A 24897-nucleotide genomic window follows, 5' to 3' on the forward strand; every position below is an offset into this window, starting at 1 on the left:
AGGGAGAAAGTCTTACAGCTGTTCTGCATTTTGAGAACCTTGAGCCAGAAGATTTATGAATCAGCATTAACATTGGTCTGAGAAGAGTTCGGTCTTCCTGCTCTTCTACGTCTAGGCAAAACAGCAAATAAACAAAGGCAGATATCAGATTTAAATGTGGTAATAACTGTCCATGACTGCATTAACAATCAGTGAAAACCTTTGTGTAAGACCTCTTACGATGACCTGAGAATGGGTGAATAGGATGATAACTCATCCCGGTTTCACCTCACTTAAGTTGCTGCCTGTATCTAAATTAGATCACTGCAAGTTTCCACTGGCATTCATAACACTTCTCTGCTCTCAGGGCCTCCTGAAGATTTCTGATAGTATTGGTCCGTGCTTTGGAAAACTAAAAGATTTAAAAATAAAAATAAACGAAAGTCTTAAGTGTAAATAAAGGAGTAGATGGCCTCGGTGGGGTTCATGTTGGGACGCAACCACTTACTTGTCACCAGCTTGACTCCATCCCAAGTCATGAATGACCAAAAGCCACCATCTGGTGGCTATTCTGTGGTGCAAGGGGAAAGAACTGTTCTCTAATCTCTAGTGGATAGATGTCCCTATCATATAAACTATTATATCTGTATGCGTTCTCACCAGTTTTAACAGACAGGCCAATGTGCTATATGTGCACAGATTTTGGTTTACCCTCTTATTCCTAAAAGTGGATCCTTCACATCTGGATCAAGGTACACTGAGGGGATAGTTCAGGTGGAAGTTGACACTGTCACTATTTGTGCTGTACTGAGCCCAGATTCAGCCAGGATCTCAAGCAAATGCTTAAATCCATCTCTGTTCCACGGTACATTTAAGCACCTCCTTAAACGTAAGCACAGCCAGTGGAACTTAAGCACATGCTTAGCTTTTTAGGCATGTGCTTAGGTGCTGTGCTGAGTATGGGCTCTGGTTCATTGGCTAAATAATGTATTTGGTTTCCATTGCTGTCATTCTAGCAACTTCCACATGCAATACATTAATTTAAAATAAATTAAAAAAATTAAAGGAGTTCAATTTGAATGTGGTGCATACTTCATCAAAAAGGCAAAAATGCCTTCCTGATAGATATATAATATGGTCTCCATTCATGTTTTGTGATGCTTACATGTAGTTTTTTTCTAATGTATTTCCCACATGTCATGACGTGTCTGTCAGCTACATAATTTTCAGGAAAAAAATTAATTACAGCTTCATTCACTGACAGATGGACAGGATTTAGTTCCCTGTGCACTTGAGCGCGTAGTTCAGATGTGCACTACAAATGCCATACATGCTCATAAATCTCACAGTCGGGGGAGCTTGTGTGCTCATGTTCCAACTCTGAAATGTGGCTGAGGGGGACCCAAGGACAGTCCTGGATTACCAGGGATGTCCAGGATCCAAACTGTAGGACGTATGTGTGTGTGTGTGTAAGTAAAGTTGTGGCATGGGGTGGGATTGTTGTAAGGGAATGTGTTCACATTTAGAACTATATAACCTAAAGCTTACATACATTTTGACAGTACAGAAGTGGGTGATTATGTTCAGCCAATTTTAGCATTCCCTCATCGCAGATTGAATGCTACTTTTAAAAAAGGAATAAACAATTGGTACTGACTATTGGGATTTTAGAAATTTTACTGATTGGTGGGTCTTTGAATAAATCTGTTTGATCCTCCTGAGTGGGAGGTCATCTTCGTAAAGCATAAGAAGCTTTAAGCTATATCGTGGCTAGATCCTGAACTCATTTACACCAGTGTAAAACAAAAGTAACTTCACTGCAGCCAATGACATTTCAGATTTAGTCTGATGTAACTGTCCCTATAACTTTACAGGACTTTCCAGAATATCAAACCTATGGCAGAAATCTATGCAAAACCTTCCTTGCTGCAACAAGCAAATCAGTGATTAATCCTCACGGTGGCCCATAGGAAACACAAAGCACATCACTCCTTGTATTTCCAGCATAGACTTCCCTAGGAACATTTGAGGATAAAGCTTTCTGCTCATTTCCATAAGTTAGCAGCACTTTGATATTAAAATAGGCTTTAAAACTGGCATCTTTTTTATCAAGCTCCATTTCCAGGACTGTGATTAATTTAATTTGACTTCAGCCAAGCAATAAACAATTTAATTGGGGCAAATCTTCAGCTAGTACAAATCAGTGTCATTCCACTCAGCAACAGTGAAATCATGCTGATTTACACCAACTATGGATCTGATGAGAATTTTTTTTTTAAAGGGGCTGCAAAAAAGTGAAATAAAAATATAGTCCATTGAAATACAGATTTGTTCTAAAACCAAAACAAAAAGGCCAGGAAGTTTGGTGTGAATTTGCGTGCTGTTCTAAGAACCTTTCGCTGCAAAAAAGAGCATGACAGGTTGGGGTTTGAAGGATGGCTTGAGAATTTACTGACTCTTTTAAGACTTTAATTGAAAGCTTTCTTGGTGCTGTAATGGAACTTGTGATCCTACACTGTATGCTGCTACCTCTCCCAGAACAAAGTCCAAGTAACTGAGATTTGTGAAGAGAACTGCTGTGGGAGGGTGGCATTTCATCACTTCTTCTACCCACCCCCCAGGCAAGTTATTGAGTGGCAGCATAGCCCCTTTGCAGCTATTCTTCCAGCCTGTGGTGCCCCTACAATATCAGAAGACCCTTGCCACCCACACAGAGCCTATTAACTTTAACCCGGCTCCACGTGGGTGCCACGGTCCTGCTATATGCATTCTGTTGCAGGATCAGAGTCTGTGTGAGGATTTGGTGCTGTTGGACCCATGCAAAGTTCAGCTCCAAAAACCTGAATGTAATGGCATGGGATCTGTGCCAGCCACTCCACATTGGCCTGTTTGGCTGTGCAGATCCTCTTTCATGGCACACGGGTCTGAAGACCAATCCTTGCAGTCATTTCAGCTTTGCTGCAGTGGGGCACTCGCTGTAGGTAGCTGGACTTGACAATAAACCTTTTTCCGCAAAAGATGCAGAAATCACAATGGAAACTAGAAACCAAGATACATTTTTCATGCCTCAAACCAAAAGGTAGCAAAATTGGCTTTAAAAGAAACAAAACAAAAACCATACCTAGGCGGTGAATCTGTTTGCAGGTTTTCAGGCTGAAGATTAATTGTATTGGCTAAAAAAGAAACCAGCATCATAAATGGACTTGCTGACATATCCTTAGTAATTGAATAATTGTGGGTCCCCTCTAGAAATAACAGGTGAAGTGTGTTTGAATTGCATGATCGGTAAGCCGATAATATTTGAAAGGTGTGAATAAATTGCTAGAAGAAATAATTTCATTCCAATACACTACAGTACTTCATCATTGACTAACCTATTCATTAGTATAAGCTGACTGGATGGGAAGATATTTAACTTGTGGCACACATTTGCAATTTTGCTTTTTTAGAGGAAGTAATTGTCTTGAAATGAAGAAAGAAACTGAAATTAAAATTCAGGCATTAACATCCGATCACAAATCTAAGGTAAGAAAACATGCCAGTGTTAACACATGCAACATTTGAGATCATTGGAGACCCAAATGGTAGTTTATTTTTATGAAAGCATGTGAATGATTTTCAGCAATAATGACATGCAGAAAAGAATGGGAGTAACTCGGTGTCTAAAAGTTTTTGGTTTTTTTATTCAAAAAGAGCAAAATCCATTTCCTGATCTTAACAATTTTTGAAGAGAATATCATGTTCCTAGTTTTGTTTCCATGTGAAACAAAAATGTTTGGTCATTTTATAGTCGTTTCGGCTATGCGGACAACAGAGGAAAATGTGCTATGTGAAAATTGGAATTGAATTTTGCCACCAAAAATATGTAGGTAAATGGAATTAGCCGCTTGTTAGTTTTACATCAGTGTCACCTTGTCCAAAACCCTGCCAGACACTTGACTCTCCCTGTGCCCTCACTGTCTCTCTCCTGGGCCCATCCCATTTGCATCATATGTACTACTTTGTTACTTCATATTTCTCCTCCTGAGGTGAATCAGTTGCTTTCTCCAAGTTGCCTGTCCCCAAATAACAGCACCCAAGATCCAGTCCCAGTTGTTCTTAAATCAGTTGTTCTTAAGCTATACTCATGGACCATTTTCAAGGGTTGCATGGAGCGGCTCCCTTGCAGAGGTAAAACATTGTCAGTCTTCATGCTAGTTGCGGTGCAGTATAGAACTTATCAAGTATTTCCAGAGATTTCTTGACCAATTAGCAAATCCTCATTCAGCACTTTGCTCAGTTGCTTCCTGTACTACTTTGTCAAAGATTTCTCTGAACTGCTGTCAGGTTTGCGGTTGATGTCAAAGTTAGAGGAATAGCAAATACACTGTAGGATAGAACCAGCTGCAAAATGACCCAGAGAGATTATAGTAGAGGAGATTGAAAACAACAGGGGATTTTTACCTAATACATGTAAAGTCTTACACACAGGGAGAGGCATCAAACACCACAGATACTGCATGGGAGAGGTAACCAAGCCGCAGTATTAAGCAGACTAAGACAAGCTCACTTTCATCTTGTTGTCCCTATCATCACACATTCATGTAACCAGGACACGTAGATTCTAGTTTTCTCTACTTCTGCAGCATGTTTATGTCACTCTGTTGGTGAAAAAGGATAATGCCCTAGGCAAAATGTGTTTTCCCTGGATGCGTAGGGCTGGTGGAAGAGTGCTATGTGCTCCCCATCACCTTATTTGCCTAGGTGGATAGAGGCAGGTTGAAGATGAGGGGCAAACTGACAGCCAGCGGAAGCATGACTAGAGTGTACTGTGCTCCAGTTCCATACGGTCGGTAGAGTAGCCCATAGGCAACTGTAGGAAACCACTCGGGCTTGCTCTAAACTGTATCCAGCAGAGCCTGGTGTCTGATACAAAGACAGCTTAAACTCCCCCTCCTCCATTCTGGTTGCACCTCCTGAGCGCCACAGCTCAAGGGCCGTAGTTTGCTGCAGGGAAGTTGTGAGGCTGGTCTAGGGAAAGGAGAGTATCCATCAGAAAGTGGCAATCTTAACAACGTAGCCACAATAGGAAATGTCAGAGCCACTGTCTGAAATAAAAACGGATTGTACTGGCAGATTGATAAAAGAGAAGCTAGTTATAAAAATCAGTGTGGCTAACAACCCTAGAGAGAGCATTGCAAGTTAGGCAGTAAGCGTAAATACAAAGCAAAGTGTAAAATCTTACAGCTTTACAGAATAGAAGAGTCTTCGATGTGACCTCAGCTGTCCAAAATTGTTTCTAATCTACATGGACATTTAAGTGTTCACTAACCTTCTACTTCTAATGAGTCTGACTGATGATTTTTTTTCCCTTCCCACAAACTGATTTGGATATTAGGGTATGTCCTTTTAAAATGCCCCACTTCCAAACAGATCCTGTCAAATGCGTAATCCATCCCCAAAACAGATGGCTTGCTTGCTTCTCCATGTCTAGCTTTAGGTTGGGATTGTCAAAGGACCCTAAGCTTGAGCTCCTTTGAAACTTCCACCCTTTGTGGCTTTACTGATCCCACAGAACACTTTGATGCTGGCTTTCGCTTGTATCCCACCTGGGTGGTTCGCTCCAGACCAAATGGAAATGTAGATTTCTTCTACTCCCAACAGAGTACAGCTATGCAGATAGAAATTATGTTGGAAAATCCTGAGATGTCGAATTCATACAGTTCCTGTTGAATTCAGTGGGAGTTGTAGATACTCAGCAGCTATTCAGAAACCTCTCACCATTTGACCCATTGATTTTAAGATCAAGTGAGCTCATCGGATTAGTGAGCTCCTAGGATTAATCCAACATGTGTCAGATGTGCATCATCCCCATGGCACAAGATGTGTAAAGAAAACTTAAATACCATGCAGCTATGCCCATTATCAGTGGTAATGGTCTACAGAGACTTGCTCCTCTATGTCGTGGGTACAAATCCAGGCCACGTTTGACATGAAACGCTCATTTTGTTTTGAATGCACAAATGCATACTTTGCACACATCTAGCTTTGTAGATGCAAGATACATTCCTGTGTTGGAAAACTAGGTTCCTAATATCTAGCAAGAAGAGGAGGCAAGGGAAAGAAGAAAAAATGTTAATGTTACTGAAAGTTCTGTATGAAGATTTGAGTCTCTCTAGACATACATGGAAGCAGATGAAAGGTGGGATTTCAAATCTTCTCACATTCACTTCTGCCTGACAGATTTCTCTTCATCCCAGGATATGTTATGCTTTACTTGAAATCTACCTCTCAGCTTTGCAGGACAGTCAAAGAGATGGTTTCAGAGAGGCTTGTTTTACCAGGAGCACTACCTATCTTTTAGGCTGCATGCTTATTTTAAGGCCAAGTAATTAATGCTTTGCATCTCTCTCCAGATCAAGCACTTGAATAATAATCTTGCTTATCTGTCTAAGCTCTGTTGTTGGTTTCTTCATGGGTATTAGAATGTCTGTTCAGTATACAGGATTTCCTCCTTTGTGTTCCTCTGTAATATATGTAGCCACTTTTCAGAAACAATTATCAGATCATCTCTTTCCTTCCTTTCCAGAGAGCCTAGAATTCTTTGCTTTTCTGTGCTTATTTGGTTCTCCACAGGCTCTTTGTCACTAAGTCAAACAGTACTTGCTTTCCCCAGGATTTCCAGTGTTTGCATTAATCATTTGGTTTTTCAAGATACACCTCTACCCCGCTATAACGCCACCTGATATAACACGAATTTGGATATAACGTGGTAAAGCAGCGCTCCAGGGGGGCAGGGCTGCACGCGCCGACGGATCAAATCAAGTTCGATATAACGCGGCTTCACCTATAATGCGGTAAGATTTTTTGGCTCCCGAGGACAGCGTTATATCGAGGTAGAGGTGTATTTCTAAGCTGGACACCTTGAGCCTGATTCTTATTTATACTAAGGCCATTTTACACTGCTCTGGCAGTGTAAAGGGGAACCTAAATATGGGAGTAAATTATATTTACATCCTCTCTAATGCCTGTTTGTGCTGCTAAAGCAATGTAATGTGGATTTAGTGTAAATGAGACTCAGACCCCTAATATGGAGATTGTGCCTTCAAGGCCCAGGTCTGTCCTGGGTACCATGTGGGGGAGTCACACTGCAGGAAGAAATGAAGGAGAAATTCTGGCCAACCCTGGCTCAGTTCTCTCCAGGATTGTACCAACTTTTGAAAGGGTGCAGCACCCAGCGGCTCTACCCCATTGGAAAGGCCATTACAACTGCAGCGGCATATATGGAATAATATGGATGGCACCTGTGCAGGAAGGCAAAGCGGTGGGGACTCAGGAAGCCTCATTATACTGTCTCCCCTACTACCTGTGTCTTCTCAGAGTGCTGATCTTTTTAAAAACCAAAATAAAACAATGCTTTCTAACATTATGATCATAGACATCTTCTGAGCAAATGCACCTGCTTCTGACATGGTTTCACTCACTTGTAATTCTTCCTCGCTCATTGAGCCGCTAGATAGCTTAGGCATTATTGGGTCTTCATCTACATAGATGGGGCTGATCCCATCTTGTACATTGATGTAAACATAAAGGGTAGAATTTTTCCAAGATGTCGGTGTTGGCCTAACTCCACTGCCATTGAAGTCAATGGTAAAACTCCCATTGGTTGCCATGTGAGCAGCGTTAGGCCAACACTGAGCCCTTTTGAAAATCCCATCCAGAAAGCATAAATGTTTTCTGGTTATTTCCATGCGTATGTTCAGCTCCCTTCCTAATACCCAGTATGTTCTGGTTTGGACATCAGTATTATTGTGGGAGTCTGTCAATAAAGGCTTTCTTCCCACGGGCTGTTTCCCATAAGGTTCGCTCCTCTGCATCTAGGTCCCAACTTAGTAAGATACCTGAACCAGGGCCAGCTCCAGGATTTTTGCCGCCCCAAGCAGCAAAAAAAAAATTTTTTAAAAGCAACCCGTAATCTGCAGCTCAACCACTGCCGCTTCAGTCTTCAGCGGCAATTCGGCGGCAGGTCCTTCACTGTGAGAGGGACTGAGGGACCCGCCGCCAAAGAGCCAGATGTGTCGCCCCTCACAACTGGCCGCCCCAAGCACCTGCTTGCTGGGCTGGTGCCTGGAGCCGTCCCTGACCTGAATGCTACCATAACATTAACCTCGTGAAGAGTCCCATTGAAGTCAGTGAGGCTACTCCCATGCTTAAAGTTACTCTCGTGCTTAAGTACCTTGTTTAATGGGAGCCCTCACTGTATTAGTCTGAGCAAACTCCTGCTTCCAAAGGCTTCTGTTTCCTGCCAGCTGAAAAAAGCCAAACTCTAAGTCATACTAGCTTTTAGGTAGATTAGATACCAGCCTAGCTTGGAAAAGGCAGGTAGCTCTTCATTATCAATGAGGAATCCAGTTCTTAACGCACAACATATTCTTTGTTTGCTTGTACCTTTGGTAGAGAGTCTAGGCACTGGTTGCCTTGAGAGGCGCTCTGCTCCCTAGAACGTCTCTCTGACGTTTGTTGTTTCGCTCTCAGTGCACTGAAAAAGCCTGTTCAGCTGTATGCATCTGACTGTGGGTCACCTGCCTAAAATACATTTGCGAGGAAGTACGTCTTGGGGGTACGTTGTCCTGAGGAGATTGGCATCAAAGTCTCACTTGGGAGCTCTGTGATGGCAATTTTGATTTGAAGAATCAGGGTGAGCTTCCATATAAGAACGCCCAAAAGCTATTAGTTTCCATAGTAGCACTTGAAAAAAAGGCCTGCCTGAAAATAGGTGATTTTTTTGGTGAGACTTTGTGTGCATTTATGGAAAAGTAGAGTAGCTTGTCAAAATAGCATAGCTAATTATGAAGGAATAATAAGATATATCTTTTTCTATTAGTTACTTTTCTAAATCATTGGAGTACAATATACAATTATAATAACAACTCTGATGGTTTAGACTTCTTCACATTGTCTCTTGGGAACTTTCCAAAACTTTAATCTTATTATTCGTGTGAGTCTTGGGAGCTGAGCAAGAAAAGAATACTTGTCAGATTCCCTGCTGACTTAATGAGCATAAGACACAGCTATAGAGCCTAGCTACAGATTCAGGATGTATTAAATATAGGATTTCTCTGAAAAACTGACTGTGTGAATAAGATTCTCTCCACAAAATCAGAGCCTGTGTTTAAGCCCTTAGAGAAATTCATCCCACTTTTTTATTTTATTTTATATTTTTGAGGCAGCCAAGAATGTTTAGCAGTTGTATAATGAAGCATACATTTCAGGAGGTTTTAAAAAGAATTGTTGTACAATTGAGGGCATTAATTCAGTCATTTTACATAGGGCAGCTGGGTAACAGAGACCCCTAGTAATGGGGGTGCATATTATTGTGTGTTTAATATCTGGTGTTTATAATACACTGTAGTCTCCTTAGTTTGCTTTATGTCATTTAGTTCTTGCAATTTAGTTGAGTTTTGTAAGATTTTTGTAATTATTTTGAAATGATCTTCACTGCATTAATGACTGACTTTATATTTTAATGGTGAGAAGTACTGACAAAATAGTCATTGTTCTTTCTCCACAGGTAAAAGAAATTGTAGCGCAGCACACTAAAGAGTGGTCGGAGATGATCAACACCCACAGTGCCGAAGAGCAAGAAATCTGTGATTTACATCTGAGTCAGCAGTGTGAGCTACTGAAAAAACTGCTGATTAACGCTCATGAGCAACAAACCCAACAGCTAAAGTTTTCTCATGATAGGTGAGCAGAGCAGTGTCATCTCAGCATCCTGAGAACCTGTGCACTGGTGACGGGATTATCAGGATATAGCATCATAGCAGTCAAATAAGCTATCAAAGGAAGAATTGAGGGATAATAGAGCAGATCCTCAGCTGGTGTAAATTGTCATAACGCCATTTACGCTAAGGAACTTGAATTCAAAAGGCCTGAACCAGAAAGATGCTGAGCATGTGCAACTACCTTTTGAAGTTGATAGGAGCTGTGGGTGTGAAAACATTACAATTATCTTTTTTTTTCCTGTGTAACTACCTCACAGTTGCACATTGTTTTAATAAAATATCACATTGTAATCTCCAGTACAAAGACAATGCTGCATGCCAGCACTCTCGTTGCTTTTATATTTAACTGCACTGTCCACTTTAAATTAAATTAAATGCAAATAATAGTATGACCTATCCCTAATCTAGCACTTTTCATCAGTAGGTCTCAAAGCATTTTACTAAGGGAGGTAAGTATCGTCATCCCCCGTGTTATACAGACAAACAATAGAAGCGGAGGAATTATCTCATTGCACAATCTATGATGTGAGGAAGTCCACAACCATATGAATTTACTTAATATATACTATTTTTAAAGGACCTTCCTCAGCATTGGTCTTGTAGGAAGCCCAAAAAGCCTCAATGACTTCACATCTAAAAAAGCTAACTGAGATTATTTTCTATTTTAACAAAATTCCTGAATGAAATAATTAGCATAAGACAGAATCCATGCTGAGACCTACGTGCTTCCATCCAACAGAGGAAATTGTCTCAGTGAAAGGTTTTAATATGCTCATCTTTGTTACTGTCCAAATTAGCTCATTTATTCAAGCTTTCTAGGAATATGTTTGTTTGTTTTATAATTAGATACTTTTTAAAGTATTACGAAATACATTAAAAAGACATTATTTTACAGATCCTAGTTCTGGGACCAAGCAGCGAAAAAGTCAGTCCTTAGTCCAAGTTAGAACAGCTTTTGAGGTACTCTGTTATGCCGTTGGAACAGCCCACAAAGCCATTTTGCTATCCACCGTCTTGCTTTCTGATCCATTTTGTAATCCAGTATATGCTTTCTAATCTAAATTATAGTTTCTTTCCTGGAGGAATAGTTCTTCTAATCTCTTTTGAAATGTTTTTATTTTCATTTGTATACCTACTTCCCTTGTTCTCTTATCTACATTGGGCTAAAGTTATCAGTGTGGGGAGATATCTTTTCCAAGAAAACGTGTGTCACCTAGGCTATCTAGAAATTTACTTTCTTCATCCTTTCTTCACAGTTCATAACTTTAGATTTAGAATTTTCACATCTCCATAGTATTTGAATGGCTCTGTATTATCTTTGGAAATAAGTTCTTAGTACAGAATTGCTTATTTAAAATCATTTTCATTTGTACCATACTGTTCTAAGTGCTGGTCTGATTTTTCAGAGGTGCCAAGCACAACACATTGATTTCTGTGCATGGGTAAACTTTAAATAATGTTCTGTGCCATCCAAGTTAGAGATCTTTTTAGTTTTATTTGTTGCTGTCTTTGTGTTCATCACTTACCCAGGGATTTTTACCCAACCCGTTTGTATAAAGACTGGGGATTTTCCTGCATGTCCACAAACCAGAATGCTTTTGAATGTGAAATGTTAAATCGTTGATCATAATGCCCAAAAGGGGCTTCATGCTTCATCCCTTGTAGAATATATAGAATACATGAAGTATATGTAACCTCCAAGAGTCAGCTGAGCAAGACACGTGATAAATAAAGGATCATCTTGAGAACAGAAGGGGCAGTTGACAGCATGCTATTCTTTCAGCCTCTTTATTAACTAGAGTAATGAGACATGCTGAATAGCTATCAAGACAGTGTACGGAGTAGTAGTAGAGAGCTCGGTAATCTGAAATGATGCAGATATCTGCTGGAAAGTCGAACGTTTTCCACTTGTGGTGGAAAAAGCAATTACAGCTCAAGCTTGGACTGACCGGATTCAAAGAAGAAAGCAGAAAACAAAAAAATGCTTATAACTTCAATCTGCAGATTGCCATTGCACATTCAGGGGGCGCTATCCAGCTCCAGGATGTATGAGAACTCAGATGGCTCTCGGAAAGTCTAGCTGCCTTTGGCTCTGTCCATTTAACCTTACTGAATTAGAGAGACAGTGTTTGGAGCACATGAGAAATCAGAAAATCTGGGAGTCAAACTGACATTTCTGACTAAAATACATGCAAGGTTAACTAAAATGTATTAGTAATGAGTCAGAGAGAGAGAAAAAGAAAAGTATTTTTTTAAAACAGGGAGAGATCAGCAGTTGAGTGGAGCAGTATTCAGAAAGCATCAAATTGTATTAAGTAGGATAAAATAGTGATAATATGATGATTGACTTCAGTGGACTTCAATTAATTTTGTTTGTAAAGTGCTTTGAGAGCCTCAGGTTTGAAGCATTAGAGATGTGCACAGAATTCTTTGAGTGGGTCAAAATTATTACAGAGTGGATTGCAAATTCTCTGGGGCAGGAACTGTAGCTTCCTAGGGGCAGATATAGCACCTATCACAATAAGATCCTGGTCCAGCCCTTTGGATGTTAATGCAAGGGATGAGCTTTAGATTCAAACCTGCATCCCATATGGCAGCATGTTTTGCTGTCAGTGCCTGATCTGATCTTCTAAGCCCTAGTCTACACTGGGGGGGGTCGATCTAAGTTACGCAGCTTCAGCTAGTGAATAACTTAGCTGAAGTCGATGTACTTAGATTGACTTACTGTGGTGTCTTCATCGCGGTGAGTCAACTGCTGCTGCTCCCGTCAACTCTGCCCGCGCCTCTCGTCAAGCTGGAGTACAGGAGTCGACAGGAGAGCGCTCGGGGGTCGATTTATTGCATCTAGACTAGATGCGATAAATCGCTTCCCGCTGGATCGATCGCTTCCCGCTGGATCGATCGCTTCCCGCCAGTCCAGCCGGTAGTGAAGACATACCCTTAGTCCCAGAAACAAATTATTCCTATTGATTCCAAGGGGAAGTGTATTTTCTGATATACTAAAATATCAGTTCGTTTGTTCCCAATTTGTCAGCAGTGCACTTAGCTAAGCTTGTGCATAGTTGTCATGGAAAAGATAAAGATGATACATATTAGTGGATGTTACTTCCTTCCAATATACTACATTTTGCAGCATAGGGAGAATTATGCCCCTTAACGGCTTTCTGTATAAAATTATTAATTTTATATAACAACCCATAAAGCACTATAAATAAAAAATGAATTATTCCATAACTGTTGTTAAGACAGTGTGCTTTTACGTGCTTTCAAACCTAAGACAGAAAATAAATACTTATTAGGTATTGTGATTGTATGCATAAGAAGTGCTCTAGATAGAATGAAAAATATCTCAAGTATACAGGCGAGTCTTATCTTATGCACATTTAACATGCACAAATTCAGCTTTGCATGGTCCACAAAAACAAAACAAAAAAGAAAAATAACAGTTTCAATACTGTACCTGTAGTACGGTGATTCCGCCTGCCATTACAGTCAATGTAATTTTGACTATACATGATTTTCGCTTTACATGCTGACAGCGGAACGTAACCCCAGCATAAGATGAGACATGCCTGTATTGTATCTTATTGTTGCTATAATACCACTGCTTTGAGTTTTGTATTGATATTGTATTGATCATTAAGAAATGTTTCATAATATAAAGCCTTGGAGAAGTAAATGCTGCGTCTTCATTAATAGTCTTTTAGTTGAATGAAAATGTGTGGCAGTAAGCAAGGTGCAAAGTAAAATAACATTCATTAGTAGTTAGTGCCTTTCACAGACAATAAAACATTTGAAATTGAAAGGATAGTTAGTAAACTTTAAATATAAATGATTTTTCTGGAAGTATGTCACTACCTGCAAGCAGTTTAGCAATATTTTCCTGTCAGACTCCTCCCCTTTTGTACTTACAAAAAAAATTAAAATACCAGCTATTAATGTACAATCATTTTTATCTGTACTGTACTTGAACATTCACTGATACCTCTCAGTGGTTTGAGCACTGGCCTGCTAAACCCCGGGTTGTGAGTTCAATCCTTGAGGGGGCCATTTAGGGAACTGGGGTAAAAATCTGTCGGGATGGGTCCTGCTTTGAGCAGGGGGTTGGACTAGATGACCTCCTGAGGTCCCTTCCAACTCTGATATTCTGTGATTCTATGAAAAAATTGTGTCTCTAATGTACACATACCATAGGTTACCTAATTCTCTTGACCTCTTTTGTTACTGAAGACATTTGTGTGAAACATTTCTTGCAGTAGGAACTCATCCATTCCTGCTGCAATTCCTCACTTCAAGTCCTGATCCTCTCTGATGTCAGTCAGTGGAGGTGGCGAGGGCTGTAGTGTCACAAATAAAACATTGCAGTGGGAAAGAAAAAGCAGCCGCTCGGCCACAGAATGCGTGTGTGCCTTGGAGAAAGTTGACTAACTTATACGTGCATTAGTTTGCCCATCTGTAAAATGCAGAAGAAAACTTCTTACCCTACAGGGGTAAAGTAAAACTTAATTAGTCTTTTGTTGATAAAGTGCTTTGAGATCCTCCGGTTAGAAGCAAAGAAATTCTTGAGTGGATTAGAATTATTACAGATTGAAGTGTACAGTCTATGGGGCAGGAATTATAACTTCCTGTGGGCGGTCTAGCACCAAGCATAATAGGACCCTGATCCTAGCTGCATCCTTTGGATGTTACTGCAATATTTATTACTATTACTTTACTGAAGATAAATTAGAATATTCATGCAAACAAGTAGTCTTTATATTATTTACTCGGAATAGGAGCATTAGGTAGCGTTTAAAAAAAACGCTCAGTGCTGGCCTAACTTTCCTCCCATTAAGGTCACTGTGAAATTCCCTTCAACTTCAGTGGAAGCAGAATTAGGCTGGAGCTGAGCACTTTTAAAAGTGCCACCTAGTCTTGTTTTTCTAACTCAGTTTTGTCATCTGTGCTGTTTGTGTTGCAAGTGTTTTTTCTATAACTTCATCAACCTATACCAAACACTAGTTGAAGTTACAACACCAAATCATAAAAATCAGACAGATATGCCAGAACTAGCAAATGTTAATATTATTCGTCCTCTCCTCATACATTCTCTGCACAGAGTTTTTGTAAATTTATTGTGCAGTTTTAAAAGGCAAGTCACATTTCTTAAATTACTGATAATAGCTCTTACTCAGTCAAATGTTCTAAACTACAGAGACAGTATGGTATTTTTGTAGCCTGTGTAATTCAAAGTGTAAAATGCTTAAAACCATTCCTTCAAATTTTCTTTATAGCCTCCTGAGATTTGTAAGTGCTTGTTCAAACATACAGTCCAGTAGGAAGAAGACATTCTTTATATAGTCCGTTCTTTCTACTTCTTTAATACTTCAGGGACAACTTTAGCCATTATATAGAAAGGTATCAATAAGCTACCTTAACGACCATTAACTATCACATTTCAGTTTATAATTATTTTGTTCGTATTTCCCTAGGGAAAGCAAGGAAATGCGTGCCAACCAGGCTAAAATTTCTATGGAAAACAGCAAAGCCATAAGCCAGGATAAATCTATCAAAAATAAGGCTGAAAGGGAGAGGTAAGTGTCAGATCCATCTATGAAAGGTGGTATAATTGATTGATCTGTGCACACATTGACTAAAGTAAGCTTCGATGTGTGGGAAATGGCTTGTGTTTCTAATTGTTATGCTGTATATATTTTCTGTGTGTGTGTCATATAGTTTAGGCCCCAGTCTTGGAAACACTAACAAAGGAGTGAACGAGTAGTGTCATTGACTACAATGGAACTAATCACACGGATAAAGTTACGCATGTGTGAAAGTGTTTCTAGAATTAGGACCTTAGTTTTTATTCACTGATCCATTTTTTCCCCTTTAAATGCTTTGCAGTATCACTTGTGACAGTTACTTTTGCATGTTGTTAAGATGCACTGAGAAGGCAATGTTAAGACTTGGGTCTAGTTTTGGGTTATCTTTGGATTCAGAGAAGCAGGAGAGGTAGCGCTACTAGGGGAATGGGAAATGGATCAATGAAAAGGCATCCCATGGCCTTCACCCCTGCCCACTCCTGGCAGGGATGAGAGATGGAACAGGCATTCCAGAGGGAGCAGAAGGGAAGGTTATGGGGGAAAAAGGGGATAGGTGTGAGATTAGTGGGGAAAAACCAGCTTGGGGGGGGAGGCCAAAGAAAGGTGTGAGGGGTAAAGGAGCTAGGGCTGTTTTCTGATGACAGCGTAGTATCATTCATGTATTGATCCTCCAACCTTGAACCACAGCTTCCTCATTCACCTGGTGCTGACTGGTCTTAGAAACCTGACCAATATTCCCTGTTCGCGGGGCTCCAAGCCCCACTAGACCAGACCACAGCTGAAGCTAAAAAGCCAGTCAGCATGTCTTCACTGCACATCTGGGAGAGCCATCCCTAGTTTTGAAGTCTGAGCTCCAGACTTGGGAGACCAGAGGCACCGATTTCAGTGACAGCTTTTTGCATTTTCCCCCTAGTTTGGGCTGCAGTTTTGTAGCTCTTTAAAATTCCATTTTAATCTCAGGTATCCTGAATACACAGGTAGAAGCAATGTTCGTATGATGATTTCCCATGAGCCTTCAAGGTTTCCATACGGCTTTGGACTTGCTAAATAGTTGAACATTTTCACCTTCTACCGCCTCCCCTGAATTCGGCTTGAACTTGTTCCTTCTGAATGAGCAGTGGAGTTTTACAGATTTCTAGTACATACTGGAGACAGCAGTTCCCAGAGCCCTTGGTAATCATGTTCCAGGTTTATGAAAACCTTCTGCTAATGACATTAAATTACTTAAGCTGTGTTTATATATAAAAATAGGCTGAAGACACTTCTCTTTTTCAGACTTTTGCAATTAGTCTAATTCAGATCTTTCAACTATTTTGTGTCAGCTCATTAGAATTCTTGCCATGAAAGGCACTTTACAAATGTGTATTATATGTAAACAGTAGTTACATACTTTCTTTTTATTTATATAACTATAAAATATGGAAAATAGATCCTGTCCAACTAATTTTATCTTTTTTTGATGAGATTACAAGTCTGGTTGATAAAGGTAATAGTGTTGACATAATAGACTTCTGTAAGGCATTTGACTTGGTACTGCACAATATTTTGATTAAAAAACTAGAACACTATAAAATGTTCCATGGCACACATTAAATGGATTAAAAACTGGCTAAATGATAGGTCTCAAAATGCAGCTATAAACAGGGAATCATAATTGAGCGGGTCTGTTTCCAGCGGAATCCCTCAGGGATCGGTTCTTGGCTCTATACTATTTAACATCTTTATCAATGACCTTGAAGAAAACATAACATCATCACTAATAAAGTTTGCAAATGACCCAAAAATTAGGAGAGTGGTAAATAAGGAAGAAGACGCATCAGTGACTCAAACTGGGCACAAGCAAACAATATGTGTTTTAATACGGCTGAATGTTGTTGCCTGATTTAAGGGCATGAATATTATTGCTTAGATAATATGGGTTATAGGCTCGCCAGTTAATATGATCAGAATATAATAAGGTTCTTGATCCAGAATCAGGCTACACAGAGTTTTGCAAGACCCTTGGGATGTATGACAAGGACATTCATGCTGAGAGCAAAAATACAGCCTTATAGACTTGTATTGAGATAAATGGAATAGTAATCCGGTGGGAAAATAATCAGAATGAACAAGGAATTAATATTGTTCTAGAGGCACATGTGGTATTATTTACTATAAAACTTCCTAGATTAACACACTCACACCCTTCCTTGTAACCTGGTGGTACGAGACAAAGGACCAGTCTCACCTCTTGCATGCCAAAGGAGTCTGGTGGTCCAGGTTCCTCAGTTCTCAAGTGGAAGACGAAGAATTTAAGAGAAGCCAGAGAACTAGAAAGCTATAGAAAGACCCAAGAGAAACTACCTTAAAACCTGACTACAACTGACTGACTAAACATGATGGTTTGTGCCCACCCTCCACGTCCAAACTTAATTTCCTTACCCACAAAATATCAGGTTGTGCTTACTCTATCGGCTGGCATATTCATACGTATTAATGACTATTAGCTCATTCTGTGACGTTCCATGACATCTGTGACTTCTGCAGCAGCCAGTGTGGCTGACCCCAGGGCTGCCCAAGCAGGTGGCTCCAGGACCAACTGCTCAGGTGGCCCCGGGGACAGCCATACCGGCTGCTGCTGGAGCAGCTCTGCAGCCAGCCGCTTGGGCAGCCCTGCAGCCAGCCGCACCGGCCTGAGTAGCAGCCCCGGGGGTGGCCAGACCAGCCACTGCTCAGCGGCCCCCAGCAGCTGGTGCCGCTGGCCCTGCCCCACCAAACAGCAGCCTCTCAGTCCCATCCCCCCTGAGCAGTGGCCCCCTGGGGTGCCTCTTCACCCCCCCCCCGAATAGCAGTACCCCTGGGGAAACCCCCCCAGCAGCAGTCTCCTGCCCCCACAAGATTTAGTCAGGGTATTTATAGTGTAAGTCATAGACAGGTCCCGGGCTGTGAATTATTATTTTTTTTATTGCCCATGACCTGTCCATGACTGTTACTAAAAATACCCATGATTAAATTGTAGCCTTAGTCATGATCGCTAATTAGCTGAACATGAGCTCTCAGTGCTATGCTAGGGCCAAAAGAGCTAATGTGATCCTGGGATACATAGACATGGGAATCTCAAACCGCAGCAGAGAGGTTATTTTACCTCTGTATTCAGCAGTGGTGCAACCACTGCTGGACTAGTGTGTCCAGTTCTGGAGCCCACCATTCTAGAAGGATGTTGATAAATTGCAGAGGGTTCAGAGAAGAGCCATGAGAATGATTAAAAGATTAGAAACCCTGCCTTATAGTACTAGACTCAGGGAGCTCAATCTATTTAGCTTAATAAAGATATGGCTCAGGGGTGACTTGATTATAGTCTGTAAGGACCTACGTGGGCAACAAATGTTTAATCATAGGCTCTTCAGTCTAGCAGAGAAAGGCAGAACACAGTGGCTGGCAGCTGAAGCTAGACAAATTCAGACTGGAAATACAGCCTACATTTTTAACAGTGAGAGTAATTAGTCATTGGAACAATTTACCAAGGGGTTGTGGTACATTCTCCATCCCTCAAAATTTTTAAATCAAGGTGGGATTTTTTCTAAAAGATCTCCATTTTGGGAAAGGTCTATGGCCTGTGCTACAGGAAGTCAGACTAGATGATGACAATGGTACCTTCTGGCCTTGGAATCTATGAATGGCACCATGTGAAGCATTAGTTAAAATGTCTTTTTATTCATGATAATCAGTATGAGTTTTAATAAGTGTTAAACCCTGTTAGAAGATGGTCAATATAAACTACTGCAAATGGATTAATAAACTCCTCAATTAAATGGCTCACTCTAGACTGAGGATCAAGGCAGACTTAGTTTGCAACAATCTTGGTCCGTTTCTTCCAACTCTTAGTCACAGCATCCAAGATAGCCAGAAACATTGGATATAATGTAAAGACGTAAGGCCAGAGTAGGGCCTTGCTCTGCAATTTAGTCCCACTGACTTCAGTGGAGCTACTCAGAGTCTAAGGTATTGCATAAAGGGTGGCAAAATAAGCCGCTAAGTTATCTATCTCCTTATCATTGACTCAGATATGTGGTTTTGGTTCTTGGACTTAATAAATCCTCAAGCACAATATCCTTTATTTATTTATTTTTTTATAGGCGAGTAAGAGAACTAAACAGCAGCAACACTAAAAAGTTTCTGGAAGAGAGAAAAAGGGTAAGTATAATTTTGCTAAGAAACAAAAGTGTGTGTATGTGATTTGTTGGCAGGAATCTCACCTCTTGAGTAATGTACACCCAGCTTCTGCACAGCATTTTGAAAACGTACCCTTCAGTTACTGTAGCTCACTGACAGTGATGATTTCTACTAACTTGAGAAACTAAGACTCAGGGTCATTCTCAAACTGAATTTCAAGGGCTCTCTTCACCAGCAAGCTGACCCAGGGCCTACTCTTGAACTTCTAAATTCTGACTGAAATCTGTGGGCATTTTATCTGAATGGATATCGAAAATGGATTTTTGTCACTGTTTTCTATCGAATTCAAGTCAAAATCTTAATCAGAGTTTAAAATCACATTTAAGTAACATGTGCAAAGCAGGTATAACTCCTTAGTATGATGTTTGAATTAAAATAGTTTACTGTTGTATATATTTTAGATCTGTTAAATGGTAAACTATCCAGAGCAGAGACTATGCCTCCTTCTAATGTTTTGTATAGCACTGTGAACACCAGCCAATAAATAATATTCTTTGGAAACTATTTATCCATTTTTTAAAAAATAATTTGTGATACACGTCACCTGTATTCTCTTCTCTTGTTTGTAGCTAGCAATGAAGCAGTCAAAGGAAATGGATCAGTTGAGAAAAATTCAGCTTGAGCATCTAGAAGTCTTGGAGAAGCAGAATGAGCAGGTATTTTATTTGAAAGGGTTACAAGACAGTGAACATAAGAACGGCCGTACTGGGTCAGACCAAAGGTCCATCTAGCCCAGTATCCTGTCTACCGACAGTGGCCAATGCCAGGTGCCCCAGAGGGAGTGAACCTAACAGGTAATGATCAAGTGATCTCTGTCCTGCCATCCATCTCCACCCTCTGACAAACAGAGGCTAGGGGACACCATTCCTTACCCATCCTGGCTAATAGCCATTAATGGACTTAACCTCTACGAATTTATCCAGTTCTCTTTTAAACGCTGTTACAGTCCTAGCCTTCACAACCTCCTCAAGCAAGGAGTTCCACAAGTTGACAGTGAGTTACTAAATTAAGAGAGTACAGTTCCATCTGTAGGGTACATCTACACTGTAGCTGGGAAGTGTGATTCCCAGCTTGGGCAGATGTACATCCACTAGCTCTGTGGTTGAAGCAGCATGGGCTGCTAACCTGAGCTACACCTGGTGCTGCCAGAGCCACACTGCTATTTTTAGATGCTAGCTCAAACAGGGTGTGTGTGTGTGTGTACAAACCTACACTAGGCATTACACCTCCCAGTTGCTGTGCAGACCTACCCCTAGTTCTTCCAAGTGTGAGTCACCGGTGAAATTAGCTCCAAACAGCTTTTATTTTTGCGCGTTCACCTTTTTGGGAGTTGAAAATGTAGGATTGGAAGGACTTCAAACAGTAGGAATTCTGACTCGGTTCAGATAACCATCTAAAACTTGGCCGCTTATCCAGAGCTCATCCTCCAACCTGTTCAAACCTCATGAGACTGGAAGGTTAGGTAGGAAGGCTCCCAGAATTCCAGTACATTCATAGTCAGCCCTCAAGAAAACCTTTTCTCTTAGTATTTTGGCACTTCTGTTTCCAGGACTAGATGGAAAATAGGAGTGAAAAAAATGCTCAAAACCTCAAAAGGTTTTGGTTTTGGGTCCTGTTCTAAAAAGTGGTGACAGTTCCAGGGTTTTATCAGAACCAGTTCGCCCTTCTCTGGTTAAAATACCATGTTACTTTCTGCTAGTAAGAAGAAAATAATATTCTTGAAAACTGGCGGTAATCTTTAAAAAAAAAAATCAAATTTTATTCCTGGTGGAAAACTCTTTTCCTTAGTGATTCCCCCTGCTGCAAGGAGCAGCCAGCTGAGCAATAATTATCATCCAAGCTCAATTGCGAGGTGAGCCTCAGTGAAGTAGGAACTCAAGGGTGGACTATGCAAGTACATACCCAGTAAGGCGAGAGAGAACTAAAGGTTGGACGTAGTGGCTGTCACTTTCAAGGCTTATGAATTTATTTTCTACATTTTTCACTAAATTTTCCAGACCTTGAACTCTGCTGATAAAGCACATGCACTATGCTAGATTCACTCCAGGGAGGTATAATTTCCACCCCAGTTGCCTCCTCTATCGTCTAGCACAAAGTGGTCTGAATCCAGCAATGTCCATCATACACACACAGCTAATCAGAGTGCACAGTGTGAATGCATGAGAAAAAATATGTAACTGTGCTACACTGACTGTAGCATTGCTGCAATCTGATTGGTTCAGACAATTCCCTTGCAGTGTAAATTGTACTACTTGACAAAATAACGTACAAAGCTATAGAAAGATTAAGGGCCTGATCCAAAGCCTACTTAAGTCAGTGAAAGTCTTTAGATCCAGCACAATATAAAGACAAGAGAGCAGGATTAGGGCTGAGCTTTTAATTTAAACTCTGTAATTCCTTACTTTTGAGTGTTTGATTTCTCATCCTTAGAAAGTTGCCTCAGTGCTAATTATTCTGCATGGAATTTATCATACAGAGTTATCATAAAAGGCTCTGAGACTGATTCTGGTGTCATGCTGGTTTCCCACTGATGTAACTCCATGACTTGAGTGGATTTACTTGTAATGAACACTAGTATGAGCGTGAGGAGAATCAGGCCCAGAGCACTGGGTCAAAACTTCTCAAGGTATTAAATATCCCTTCCACGTCATACTGGTGGAGATACCTTTCATAGCAGATGTACAGTGCAGAATAATACACCTATGAGTGGAAACACACTTCAGCATAAAATATTATTATTATATATATATATCATGCATTCACATTTATTAGACTTCTGTTTTATGTATTCTTTTCTTGCATTCATTCCTCAATCTCTCTTCAGTTTTCATTCATTTTATTTGCTTCTTGTTGTATTACTCAATTTTGACATTATTATTTTTGTACAAACAGCTTTTGAAATCCTGTCATGCAGTGTCTCAAACACAAGGTAGGATTGATCTATAATAAGCAAGCTACTATTTCAATATGCTTTCCTTCTAAATTAAATCATTCTCACTGGAGTATTCTTTTTAAATGCAACCATTGGGAAGTACCATTAACATAATGAACACACTGTTAATAATATTTATGCACACTAAATATTTAAGAGTCTGGCATAGTAAGAGTATTTTATGCTTTAGCATCTCAGACCCACAGATACATTCTTATAGTAACAAGGACAGGAAACTTAAAGAATGATTTGTATTGTTATATTATCAGTAGTTAGACACACTTTAGAATTTCAAGCATGTCTTTTAACTAAGAAGCATCTACTGATTAAGGAAACTATTTTAGTGTTGACATATATATGACTAACTGCTAATGCTGATAGACAGACAAAGCCAGATTTTCCACATATATTAGCATAAGAATAATAAAAGTAATGCCACACTAAAAATAGCTAGAAATATATTAGATAGCTAGAAATAGCTTTTTAGTGGCTAAAGAAAAGAGGCTTCCAGCTATAAGGAATCTGTTAATCACACTATTGTAGCTGTCCTGTTATAGCTTCCTAATAACCATCACTCATATTCACCCCTTCTCTCAACAGCAGTAAAATATTTGTGTTAGGTTTAAACATCCAGTTGTGGAATTTTGCCTGAATTTAATGACCTGCTTAAATCTTCAGTCGATAATTTACTGGGGTCCCATCCTCAAACCTAGTTTATCCACATCTACAGTAACTATACTGAGTTAGAGATAGACATTTATACAAAGCATTAATTTAGCTGGCAGCCAGCACTCTATCCTTGATGCACTCAGTCCTGTGAAGTGCTAAGTACCCTCAAATCCCATTGAAGATGAGGGCATAAAGCACCATGCAAGCTGAACGCATAAGTCCCATTAACTACGTGAATTCGTATTGACTCCAAGTACTTACTTCCAAAAAGCTCATCTACAAGTATCCTATTCATGTGTTGGCTTCAGAATGCAGTGACTGACCGTCGGTTGATAAAAACAGGCAGCCTGGCCAGATGGTGTAGGGTTATTCTGAACTAAATTCACTTTACAGCTACCCCCTTCTGGCTAAACTAATCTGCAAAGCAGTTACAAGGGTTTGCTCATGAGATACAGAATGGTCCAGTAGTAAACCACTGGCTTAGCACTTGAGAGCCTTGGGTTCCAGTCTCTGCTGTGCCTGAGACTTCCTGTGTGACCATGGGCAAGGACAAGTCACCTCTGACCTGTCTACATGATCATTTGGTTTGTGGCAAGCTGGGGTATGAAACTATCCTGCTGCTCTCAAACTGTCTAGGTGAATACCGCTGACACCTATTAACAATTCACTAATGTGCTTTGAGCTAGTCCTATATGAAATGACTAAGGTGCATCAGCAGGCTCCACCTGGACAGTTAGTCCATGGCAGGCTAGTGTCAGGTAGATTCACACCACAGCTTTCTGTGAACTATATGTTGATGTAGAAAGCCCTTAGTCTCTCAGTGCCTCAGTTCCCCCTCTGTAAAATGGGAATAGCATTACTACCTCCTCACGGGGATGTTGGGAGGATGAAGACTGTGAGGTGCTCAGGTATTGGGGACCATATTAGCACTTCAGAGAGACATGTCAGTTACCGAGAAATAAATACAAGCTGTGTCAGAGAGTTTGCATTTTAGTTGGAATTTAATTTTCTCTTGCAGACTTCACACACTGAGTGAACACAGCAAGTCAGTTCTAGTATTTCAGAAAAGGCTGTGCACATTGATTCATTTATTAATGTTATGTTTCCATATTTTCATTTACAAATTATTTAATTTATTTCAAATTTTAAAGTCACAGGAACGTAAAGTGCAATTACAGGGCATTTATAATATTTAATACAGTTGCCTTTGGTATTATCATAATTAGCTGAGTATACAAAATGTGATGCACAGAGCTAACTATTCAGAGAGGGGTACATCGATAGCACCTACACAAACCCACATGTACTTTTGCAAAATAGGTAAGTGTGCATCTAAACGACTGTTTTGGACCTTCATTTGCCCAGTTTTACATCCGGAAACACCTGTTTGCATGCACAGAATATGTAACTCCCTGAGTAGGAGCTGCTTTATTGAGTTAGATAAAAAATGCCTCTCCCAAGTGATAGGCACCTTTACAAGGTATCGGAATTCACACAGTAAGGCAAATCCAGCGACCACTCCTCCCTGTATAGCAGCAGCAGAGCGGCCACTCACACTGGGGAAAAGATTAGCATATGGGAGACGCGAGGGTATTTTCAATCTTAAGACATCTCCCATCCCCAGAAGACTGGCTGTAAAGACAGGCTGGACAGCATATTCAGGTAATTTTGGATCAGGGTGATAAGTGAGTTCCCAAATTGAAGGGTCCTCATGGAAAATGCACAGAGGTAGGTGCTGCCCCCCACACTTTGAACTGAG

The 24897-nt window shown here is 40.3% G+C and overlaps 1 protein-coding gene across 2 annotated transcripts in view; it reads left to right on the forward strand.

The window, feature by feature from the left end:
• PLCB4 (phospholipase C beta 4) overlaps nt 1–24897 on the forward strand; it is a 407328-nt gene that overhangs the window by 379762 nt on the left and 2669 nt on the right. For both annotated transcript variants that reach the window (XM_039530679.1, XM_039530678.1), the window contains 6 exons: nt 3429–3504; nt 9530–9705; nt 15215–15316; nt 19441–19498; nt 20107–20193; nt 22430–22466. In XM_039530679.1, the coding sequence (XP_039386613.1) occupies nt 3429–3504; nt 9530–9705; nt 15215–15316; nt 19441–19498; nt 20107–20193; nt 22430–22466 (536 nt within the window). The remainder of the gene's footprint in view (nt 1–3428; nt 3505–9529; nt 9706–15214; nt 15317–19440; nt 19499–20106; nt 20194–22429; nt 22467–24897) is intronic.

This window comes from Mauremys reevesii, linkage group 3 (assembly GCF_016161935.1).
Source record: "Mauremys reevesii isolate NIE-2019 linkage group 3, ASM1616193v1, whole genome shotgun sequence".
NCBI lineage: Eukaryota > Metazoa > Chordata > Testudines > Geoemydidae > Mauremys > Mauremys reevesii.